Source organism: Oxyura jamaicensis, chromosome 2 (genome assembly GCF_011077185.1).
Source record: "Oxyura jamaicensis isolate SHBP4307 breed ruddy duck chromosome 2, BPBGC_Ojam_1.0, whole genome shotgun sequence".
Taxonomy (NCBI): domain Eukaryota; kingdom Metazoa; phylum Chordata; class Aves; order Anseriformes; family Anatidae; genus Oxyura; species Oxyura jamaicensis.
The window spans coordinates 124,763,409-124,774,829 of record NC_048894.1 but is presented as its reverse complement, the minus strand read 5'-3'; the positions used below and the strand labels follow the sequence as shown (position 1 = coordinate 124,774,829).

General features: G+C 37.2%; 1 protein-coding gene across 24 annotated transcripts in view; it reads left to right on the top strand.

Moving 5' to 3' along the window:
* EYA1 (EYA transcriptional coactivator and phosphatase 1) overlaps window positions 1-11,421 on the top strand; it is a 167,897-nt gene that overhangs the window by 77,342 nt on the left and 79,134 nt on the right. For 11 of the 24 annotated variants that reach the window (XM_035318225.1, XM_035318232.1, XM_035318231.1 and 8 more), the window contains 3 exons: window positions 5,929-5,978; window positions 7,389-7,516; window positions 9,314-9,376. In XM_035318225.1, coding sequence (XP_035174116.1) covers window positions 5,929-5,978; window positions 7,389-7,516; window positions 9,314-9,376 — 241 coding nt within the window. Of the gene's footprint in view, window positions 1-6; window positions 329-5,174; window positions 5,759-5,928; window positions 5,979-7,388; window positions 7,517-9,313; window positions 9,377-9,406; window positions 9,427-9,876; window positions 10,369-11,421 lie in introns of those variants that run through there. The other 13 variants (XM_035318238.1, XM_035318237.1, XM_035318234.1 and 10 more) reach the window with 6 other exon arrangements.

The following is an 11,421-nucleotide window of genomic DNA, read 5'->3' as shown; positions in this document are numbered from 1 at the left end:
AAAAAAAAAAAAAAAAAAAAAAAAAAAAAAGAGAGAGAGAGAAGAAAAAGGGGAGTGAGGAGGCTGAGCGGGAGCGGCAGCGTGCCCCCAGGCACTGCCTGGGCAGACCTACGCGGCTGAGCAAACAGGCGGCGGGGCCGGAGGCAGCCTCCGCCGAGGCTTTGTCTGGCTGCTTTGCGCGGCTTTTTGCGCTACTTTGCGCGCCCCGCTGAGCGCCCCGCTGCACCATGGCGGGAGCCGCGCTCTGAGCCCGCCGGCGCGGAAGCAGCGCGCCCCGCTGCGGAGACTGCGCGTCCCCCCCGGCAGCACCGTGAGTACCAGGCGGGAGGCGCGGAAACGGCAGGAGGGGGAGGAAAAGACCGGAAAAAAAAAAATAATTAAATAATAAAATAAAATAAAATAAAATAAAATAAAATAAATGAAAGAAAAAAAAAAGAAAAGGAAAAAAGAAAAAGGGGAGAAAATTGAAAAAATAAAATTAAAAAAAAAAAAATAATAGACTAATTGCGAATCAGCCAGCAGTCCTTCAGCGGTGGGGATTAACCTGGCGTGAAGGTGCTTTTTGCCGCTGCCGGTGAGAGCGATCCTCGCTTATAAATCACTAGGTACGGCACTTACTTTTGGCCGTGTTTCAGGCTGGGGTTTGCAGACTTGCCACAAAGCAGATGTTAACGTGGGTCTATTTATTGTGTTCAGCCAGGTTTGGGGATTCTCCTGTTTGATTTCCTCGAGTGCTAATGGTTCGTTAAATGTAAAGCCCGTGATGGCGAGAAGTTACATGCCGGGGAAGGCAAGTAACACAGGAAGGGAATCTGCAGATCTTTCTAAAAGAGACACGAGAGCGTGAGAAAAATATTTAAAAAATTGGAAGGAAGAATGCATGACAGAGATTTTGACAGCGCTTTCTGAAGCAGGAAATCCTTTTGCTTAATGTGTTTAAATTTTCCAAACACCAAGGAAAACACACAGATCCCCACAGGAGAACTTTTCGAGATGACAGAATAAACATCTATACAAGTGGAATATTTGACGTTTATTGACATTTTAGGTGGCTTATTTAGAACTAAGGGCTCAGAACAAGGAAGTTCCATGGCTTTTGAAGTTTCTTTAAACTTATTTCTCGCTCTTGAGAGATCGAGAACCCCAAAACATCCCCGAGTCTGTCTTTCTGTAGGTGTTTTGGACAAACACCAATAAGAGGGATGACTTCCTTTTGCAGTGAAATGTTTATTTTGGAAAAGTAAAGGTGTTAGTGCATTTTCAAGTGTTTCTCAGAAGGCTGGAGGTTTTTTTGGTGTTGTTTATATTTATTTTTAAGCAAGCATTTAAGAATAATGCGCAAGCAAAAGAGTTAATAGCTTTCAAAGTAAAAAAAAAAAAAAAAAAAAAAAAAAAACAAAAAAGGGGGGGGGTACATTTCCTGTAGTTTGTTTAAATTGAAACTGATCACAGAGCGAAAACTGGGGAAAGAAATGGAAATGTTCAGTGCATCCCTGCAAGTTTTGAAGGTTAGGTACCACAGATAAGGAATCTTATTTTCCATCCCACACTGAGACAGTTTTCAAAGCATCTGCCAGGACGCAGGCTACTGGTTTGACATGTAAAATAAATAATGCCTATATGTCTGCGTATATGTATGTGTAATGTGTGTATATAATACATTATATACTTCTTAAATACACATAGGCACATATGCACACCCCATTTTACGCATTGCTCACAATCACTTGCAGCGTGGTGTTCAGCCAAGAACCTCCAAGCTGCAGGAGTTTTCCCAAGGCCTGGTAAATGAGCAGCCATCCCCTCAGAGGAGCGCAGCACAGTGACAGATTTGCTTGAGTCATGGTTCGCCTTTGGAGTGATCAGGAAAAAAAAAAAAAAAAAAAAAAGGAAAAAAAAGTATGAGTAATCATTTTGTTTGAATTTCAATAAGTATGAAATATTTCTTGGGAGCCAAAAAAATCTTGGAGAAGCAGAGAGGCATTCTTAAATGTCTGGTCATAATGGGAGCATTGTCACACTGAGCACTTTCTTAAAAGGGAGACGTTGCTTGTGTTTCCAAATGTTTCATTCATAAGTGTGTGAACTCAGTATGCAGGATACCACTCTCAGAAGAATTTAAACTAGTAATTAAAAATTAAAAAGCTGTAATTATCTGCTTCTGTTTTAAGAAGTCCAATTTGTCTTTGAAGTATCTAGCAAAAGGGTTTTGCCTCCTCACTTATAGTCTACCGATACGATTATTTAAAGAGTGAAAGTATGACGAAGTTGCATGTGTTGTCAGCAAGGTGTCTTTTTGTACCCAATTTGTATTTTGGTTTTGGAACGTTTGGTCTGCTGAAACCATTATGTCTGTAGATACTGATTGCGTAGCACTTGTAAGGAAGAAAAGAAGGCTGCTTGAGGAAAAAGTCTCTCTCCCTTTACCCCCTGTTAAAAATGACAGATTTTTTTTTTCCCCCAAGGAGGAATACTGATTTGAAAATTGCTATTGTCTATGAAATTTGTTTCTTTAAGTAGAAATGCACTTTAAGAGAAAGCTCGTGTGCTGGCTATATTTTTCTGGGCTAACTTCTTATTTTCACTTAGAAAATTTCTTTTCAGCTGGAAAAATGTTTTAAATTATGGCTATTTAAAAAAAATTGCTTCTAGCAAGCAAAAATACTGTGGAAAACCTGTAATTTAGACAAGTACCTACATTTTATTTGCTCTGTGCTGCTGAAATTTAGAATCCCTTCCCATTTACAGTTTACTTTTCACAGAACATTATTAACTTTTTGGCTTCATACATGATCTTCTGTCAGATGCTTTTGATTTGTAATTTAGCAAAGTATAATAAACAGTGCAAAAGTCATGAATTTTCCTCCGCATCCTGAGCTCTGTGGTAGGGAAAATGTGATAAAATGTGTACCTTGAGTCTTGTTTGATGATCTCTCAAAGCAAGTTTGCCTTCTGGAAATAATTTCTGGGGTTGAAGAGCATGGTATTAACAGATTTAATGTGGCTATTCAATGGATTGGTGGAGTACTATGTGAGGTTTAACAAAATGAGAGAGACAAATTGAACATCAACAAAACCTACATCTGTGAAGAATTATAAATGTAATTAGAAAAAAAGGCAAACTTAAAAGACCTCATTAACTAATCAGAATTTGATGTTACTGATTTAAGATTCTTAAATGGATGAATTTTAAGTAGCCTTGCTATATCATTGTCCTTTTTTTTTCTTTTTTTTTTTTTTTTTTTTACGTCATGTTCCCATGTAGTTCAATCCACGCTAAACAGAAAGATGTGAATGTTATTCACCACAATCAAATTATACGCGGTAATATTTTTCGTGTATTAAGGAGAATGTGCATGTCATTTATCATATACAGCATTTTTAGTTTAAGCAGAGTGCAGAGCATAAAGGGTGAGTGACAGCTCCTTTTTCTCTTTCTGATTTTTTTTAATGTGCCCCTTTGACTGGACGGGTAAGGCCACTACATTTTTTTTTCCAGTTTTTGTTTGATATGTGAGTTATGTTGCAGAACTTCAATTATCCAGAAATCTGTTGGCAAAATGGGTGAATGTACAAGAGCAAGCACACGCCACCCAGAAATGTTTTTATGCTATGAACTAGTCATCATAAGTGTGGTTCCTTACTACATTGTAATTTTGTACTACACATAAAAAACTGAAAGCATGTGAAGTGTAGCATTTTGTAAACTGTAACTAATTTCACTCACATCTGTGTCTAATTGTTGTCTGCATTCGCATTCTTGAGAGTAGATTTATTTTTCCTGGACCACTATGTGGATTCAGCTGACCAGCCTAAGTGAGGATTAGTTGTTTTAAAGTTATTTTGATTAAAGAGTCATTTTTAAATATGGTAACGTGCAACACATGGTTTAAATAATCCTTGAGACACAAAGGAATATATCTAAAGTATGTCTAATGAAAATGAAGATTGTGGATATGAACTTTCACAAATCATAGAGTGTAAGAGGACATATAAGGTATATATTTAATTCTCTGTGAATGAGTTGGCTTTTTTTCTAACTTCTCCCATGAAACCTTAAATGAAATGTCTCACTGTAAACACATGTGCACATTGATGTATATATTTATAAGTGTATGGATTTTTTTTTTTAATTTAGGTAAATAAAATAGTGAGGATTAAATGTACATTAGAGTTCAGTGAAGTATGAATAATACTGTAGTGCACGTCTGAAAATATCAGTTAATTGAAACATCTCTTTTTAAAGGGAAGGTTTTTCTATCATAAAAAAATATGTTTTAAAGTATGCTGTGCAAGAGGGAGTGAAGATAGCTCTGTAAGCAAACTTAGTTCTCACCTATAATTTTTTCCAGGTGTTGAGAAGTAACAGCAGAAACATATCCTAAGGCACTCTGCTGCAGTTTTGAGCATAAAGGATTGAAAAAAAAAAAAGAAAGAAAAAAAAAAAATGCACAGTTTTGAATGTAGCTGCTCATCTAGTTTGATTTGGTGTGCTCTGATGTATTGAAAAGTACATTATGCAGTACTTTAAGTACCCAGTTATAAAAAGATTGATATTTTTCAGCTTGCATTATTACATGCTTCTTGACATCATTTGTAATGTTATGCATTGCCTGGCTGCCCCTAGCAGTTGTTTATTCTTGCTAGTAGTATTTCTGTCTGTGATTAAAAATAACAAAAAAGCCTACAAACACATGAGTGGGACTTGCTTGGATGATTTTTATGGCACTTAAAATGCCTCATCTCTCTTGCCTTTGCTCTGTGATCACTTAAGAGATGTCAGTTCAGGTTGAATGGAAAAGCACATGAAAGATTCTCAATGCAGACTTTAGGACGATACATACCTTTCCCGGAAAAGGTTTTGTGTGTTTTTAGGCTACTAGTATCTAGCAGTGTATCTTCACCTGAACTTTATCACCTGCTGACAATCCTTGCTGGCCACAGAGAAGAATCTGTTAGCAGAGCAGCAACGTTTTCCTAATAGGATATGAAAATCTATTACTCACCTGAGTTATAAAAGGAGTCATTTTATTAAACTGGAAAATTATTGCTGGGCTTCCCAGTGGAACCAGATTCCTTTTTCAATGAGTGAGCTCAAGAGGTAAATGCAGCTTCCTAACACATATTTAGCCAGAAGTGTTTTTTTTTAAGTCATTTTATCAGAAATCTAATTAGCAACTGGAATTTTTATGAGTAAGACCTTGTGCAATAACATGTGCTTTCTTTTAATTCACTGTGCTTGGTGATGGGCTCATTTTGGAGATGGCTGTGTAACAATGAAGTTTGTATATTGGAGATCTTTACAGTAGGCAGACGTCCCTCTTACTCCCCCTCGCCCCCCAGAAAATAAAAAATAAAAATAGTGTCAACCTTGCTTTGCCCCTCATTTTTGGAGCACGGTGACTTGTGGGGTCTCCAGAGGAAGGAAGGCTGGATGGTAAAGAGTGGAGGAAGAGGACAGCCAAGGTGATGAGGGCAAGAAACTGTCAAGAGCTAAGGGGATGGGAGCGAGAGAGAATTCGGGCAGCAGGAACAAAAGGGGAGCTTTAGAGCTGCAGAGGATGCTGTGGGGCTCGGCGCAGAGTGACTCCCTCCCGCCGCCCTTGGGGGGCTTGCCCTCGCTGGGGTGCGCGGCGGTGCTGGGGGAGGAGTGAGACCCTCTGCAGCTGTCACGGCCCCTGATGAATCACTGTCCCGGCACTTGGCCGCCGTCCCCAACGCGGGGAGGAGGGAGAGGGACCTGCCGAGGAAACAACAGGCGAGCCTTCAATTTAAAGACAATATGCGTTTCACCGGCGCCGTGCCCTCCTCCTCTCCTTTTTGGTTTAAAGGACAGAACTGTCATCCCTGGTGATGGTCTTTGTTTAAATTAAGGCCTCGAATGAGAGCGGAGTGATAGAGGCTTCTGTTTGTCTCCCTGGTTTACAGGTGCAGAAGTCCCAAACTGGTTCAGATGTTGCTGTTTCCTCCAGTTGCAGGTAAGGATATGATTGAAGATTGTTATTTTTCTGCGACCCTTTTCTCCTTTTTCTTTTATTATTTATTTATATATATATATTTTTACCTTCTGGTGATAAGTAAACGTTTATTCTTGTTTTCCACATGGAGCAGATCAATAAGCGCAGGAAATTCTCTTTTATGTGTGTGCAACAGTCTGTCAGCTGTGAGCACGTACTGTTTTTCACTAAATTGTTTTACTTTGTGCTTTTTTTTTTTTTTATCTGCACATTATTTTAAGCAACAAAATACAAAATGAAGGGTTTGTATTTAGAACTTGCAATAAAATCTCAGTCAAAATATGAAAACTTCATAGGTGAAATTGCACTTATGTTTAAGGATATTTATACAACTACAATGGAAGGATTTTTTATATATAATTTTAATAAGTCTCTAAAAGAGCCTAAGCATTTATTTGAAACAGAAAATGTGTGGATTCAAATGCCTTGGAGGCACTATAACCTGTGAAATTTCTACTTGGAGCAATTAAAATAAGTACATCAAAAACATTATGAAAAGTTTTAGTTATAAACAAATGAATATGGGGCACTTCATTTATAAGTTTCCCCAGCATAAATGAAGGGATATGTCATGGTGGTGAGGTTTATCGTTCTTTTTATACAAGGCTATTAACAACACAAATCGGACATACTCAGCTGCTTGTGTGCTGTGTAAATGTTTAATTTTTGCATTGAATCTGAATTGCTCTCTTATTATTTTGACTAAACGACAGCTGCTGAGATACTGCAGAGTGCTAAGGCATACTAACGCCTATATGGATTCACTGTATGTTGGTCATATCCCTTTTCAATTGGGCACGGTTTATGTAATCCACAAAGCAAACAAGTGAGCAGACATAATAATGTTTTAATGCTGCATTTGTTTCAACGGAAACAGAGGAACAATTAAGTAGTTTGCCAGAGTAAACACATACATCAGGAATATCTCATTCCCTGTCAGTAGATGATAGGTTTCAACAATTGCTTCAAGTGTTTTATTTGGTTTGGAAGCCCATTATATTGCCACTGAATGGTAAATCTTGAAAGCACATTGTTAATTTGTTGTTAAGAGAATATATGGATTCATATAGTGGTGATTTCATCTCTGTGCATATCTTAAAAATAGAAGGTGACATGAATGGTTAAAGTACGGTACTTTGTATCTACATATTATTCTGTTAGAAGCTGCAGAAGTAATTGCCCTAGATGGTCAGTTGTGTGCGGCATGACAAAATGAGTTTAACATTAGAAAAAATCGCACTGGGAGAAGCTGTTCATTTTTTACTAAATGTGTTGAGGATGTCAATTAAGAGTGGGCTGCATGTCATACTGGTAATTCCTCTGTAATCCAAATTGAACATGTCACTAAAACTAGACACATCTTGTTTTCAGGTCTATGGAAATGCAGGATCTAGCCAGCCCACATAGCCGACTAAGTGGTAGTAGTGAATCCCCCAGTGGTCCAAAACTTGATAACTCTCATATAAATAATAATTCCATGACACCCAATGGCACAGAAGGTGAGCTACCATTTTTTTTAGTGTGTTGTAGTTTGTGCATTCTCCTTGCTGCATCACTGCTCTTGCAGTCAGTAAACTATGTAGAGAAAAATGTTTTACTATTTAAGGTACTACGTGTTTATGTAATGCAGTGTATAAATCTGATGTTCAGTGTTTATCAGCAGTTACTATTATCAAGTTTCAGCAATAGCTTTCGTTACTGTTATAAGTTCCTTTCACATAGTTTGAATGGACTGAGCAGGTAGTATGTGCAGAGATTTAAAAAAATCCATTAAACCTGAGAGGCTGGTTTGCTGATGAGGAGAAAGGAGGTGTTTACAGTTGTCGTACTGCAAAACACAATCTTTCAGTCTTTTTCCCTATATCAGTATTTTTTTCATGTTCACACTTTTAGCAAGTTCCTAAGGCTATGAAAGTTTTGTCAAATAGGCTAATAAAACTGAGTGTTGAAATTTCCTAGGGCTAGCTTGCTGCTCTGATGGAGTGGCCAGAATTCAAACAGGTGTAGTAATTCAATGGGGTAAACTGATACCTATTTTTCAAGCAGCAGTCAGCCAGTTGATAAGTTATGTTTGTTCTCAGTAGAATACTAACAGCAGAACAACTGAACTGCTTCGTCAGTAATGAAATGCAGAAGGATTTATATAATAAGCAGTGAAAATACTCTTTCCTGTAACATTTCTATGTCTATAGTAGGAATGATCATACATGATGTTTGGCTAGCCTTGGGGACAGTGTTTTTAATGCATTACTTGAAATTAGGCATGCATTATTAAATAAAACTTTTCAATATAAATTTAGAGTTAAAATATTGTTGTAGCAAAGAAATGTCTTTTTTTTCCCCTTTAAAACCTGTGTCATGTTAGTGCTATCCCTGTTGAGGATTGTGGACATGCATTACATTCTTCCAGAAAAGGCACATGTCAATCAAACATATGTTGTCCCCCCTCAATTCCCCAAACATCTCTGTTATTCATTCTAATTGGAGTCCTCTGCACTGGGGAGGGTTTATGGGTTATCAGATTAACAGGCTTTTGTGCCAGAGTTGTGTATAATTTACTTTTTGTTATTGCTGTAAAACTATTGCTGTAATCAAAATTTAAGCCATTAAAAAAAAAAAAAAAAGTTTTTTTATTAAAGAATAAATAAAGTACTAAATGTGCTAATGTAGTTTAAGAAGAAAAATATTTCATGTCCACAGATGAGTTATTTTTGTTTTTAATGCCAATTATATTTTTGTATCATATTATCAGGTATATACCAGTTTTGACACAGGATAAAATTGGTCAACACTTTTGAATTAAAATCTCTCTTACTTACTAAAGCCTTTGCAGTAAACCTCACTAGCTTTTGTACCTTATATGTAGCTTGAATGTTCTTTAGCACAAAAATATGACGTGTTCCTTGAAGCACAGAAAGACACCCACCATCTGGCCAGACTTCTTGTTCTTAATAGCTGTTGTGTGTGGGCTTACATTCTGAAAAATTGGGTGCTTAATATTACTTTGTCAGGAAATTAGTTAGATACTGTATCTATTCATGCACTCATGTAGCAAATAATTCTGGAAATTATATCCCAAATTCTCAGTAGGTATTGGAGTTTATTTTTAAAAAAAAAAAAAAAATAAATAAAGTAAATTAAAACAGAATAACTTTTATTTTTCCTGTTGTTAGAATTTTAGAGTGCAGGCTTATTGATTTTGGATGAATTCTACTGAGAAAGATAAAGTGTGAAATACATGTTTAACTTCTGAGATGAAGCCAAATGGTTTTCTTTTGTTTGCAATTTTCCCTCAGGTGACATGACTCTCCTCAGCACTGCAGACTGGTTACTAAGTGCTAGCACACAGACCGCTGCAGGTTTGTGGAGCTGTGGTGGACACACCAGAAGTGTGCAGTCAGCATGCGTTGTAAGATGTTGTCCAGAAAGTGTCCTGAGAAATAGTTTGTGCTCGGTGATTCCGGTCAAAACATTCAAAATTTCAAATTCCTGTCTCTGATTGTTCTTACATGGCACATAATGAAAAGTTTTTGAAAGAAACATAATTGAATTATTTATTTCTGAATTAGATGTGTTCCAAGAGACAAAATTTGTGAGCCTGAGAATCTGAAGGTGGAATTTGGCTGTTAATCTGTTTTATGTTGACAAAATGTTTCTTTTGGGTTCCCGGAGCTGCTACACAGGCTTAAGAAAAAAATCAAGTGTCGGCAGCAAGAGTTTCTACTCTTTTTTTATTATTTTTTTTTTTTTAAAGAAGGATGCAATTTATTTACTTTTTTTTGAGATTCTTTAAGCAGAACCCTGCTGAAACACAAATGACAGAGTGTAAGGATGCAGCTTGCCAAGCATTTTTCTTACACTGCTGAGCCTTGGTTTGCTTGTTTGTTGCACGTGGAGTGGAGATGCGTGTTGCTGAACATTCACATGTTAAATATAATATGTGAAACCAATTTCTAATCTACTACGCACTCGTTCTCACTAGCATGAAAGAGCCCTCCTTTTCTGGCATAAAGGAGCTCCATGCAAGTGAGAAACAGGGCCTCCAGCTATTTGCATGTTATAAATGTGTTGTAAAGATATGTTAAATTTGATTTGACTATGAGTGTGATTTAGGCTGGTTTCCATACCCCAAAGTGCAGGATAAATTCGCTAGATTAGGAAAAAGAAAAAAAAAGAAAAAAAAAAAAAAAAAACAGTCCCAAAGTGAAATGGCCCTGTTTCAAACAAATGTACATTAATTCCTCTAAGGCACATTTTCAGACTTGTCTCTTATTGATGTTGTTTTACAAGAGGATGTGGTTGGAAGATAGCTCACTATCATTAGCTAATATTTTTAGCTTCACACTTAGTGGTAAGTTTTCAAAGCACTGAATGGGGATCTACGTGTGTGATTGAGTCTGAGTTTAATCTGTGTGCAGCTTTGATATAATAAGTCTTTGTGTGCTTAATTTCCTCTTGGTAGAACAAAATTGCTGTGGTGTAGAACTGACCAGGTAGTGTTGGCCAAGGAACACAGCTGAAGGGTTTTGTTTTTGTTTTGTTTTGTTTTTTTAAGGTAGCTGTTATGTAGTTCCTTCCCTCTAAAGATTTTTAAACAAGGTGGATTTGCAACTTTGCTTTTCAGGTAGCAATTTTTCATCGGGTTTCTTTTAGAACATAGTGATTTCTGTAAATCAAACACTGTTCATTTAAGTGTGTTGCAAACCATGAGATGGTCTTCATAGCTCTGGATACATGCATGGTGAGGGGAAAATAAATCTCCTTAATATCTTGAGTAGAAAAGTCATAACCAATAATAAGTTACGTTGCTGGTGCTTGGGTGGTTAACTCCTTTTCTCTGGGCCAGTCCAGGCAGCATGGTCTTCAAACCAGTAATGGGGAAGTAACAGGGAGATGACTGATCAAGATCTGTAAGAAATTTCTCAGGAACAAATGCAGGAGAGTAACACTAAAATGTTTGGCTAACGACACTCAGCAAAAGCAGTCCTGGCATGCCACCATGGAGGTTGATGATATAAGTAATGTACTTTTTGAGTTTTCCATGATCTCTTTAAGTGTTTTTCCACAAAATACCCTCTGTTGTAGGCAACAGCAGATGCTTAACACTCTTAAAAATTTGACCCTGTATGACTTGCCTAAGAAAATCTGTAACAGAGTAGAGAATTTAAGTAAGGCTGAAAACACTCACAGTCGTGTCTTACCTCTAAACTTCCTTTGTCAGCAAATTGCTGTGGTGGGTTGATACTAAAGGACTCCAAGAAACAATGACAACAGAAGCTAAAAATTGACTTTTTTCTTTTTTTTTTTTTTTTTTTTATCAGACAGCTAGTGACTCCAGCAATGATGTCCGCTTTGGTAGAAATGTATTAAGGGGAAGAAAGGCTGAGAGTAATGTAAAAATAAT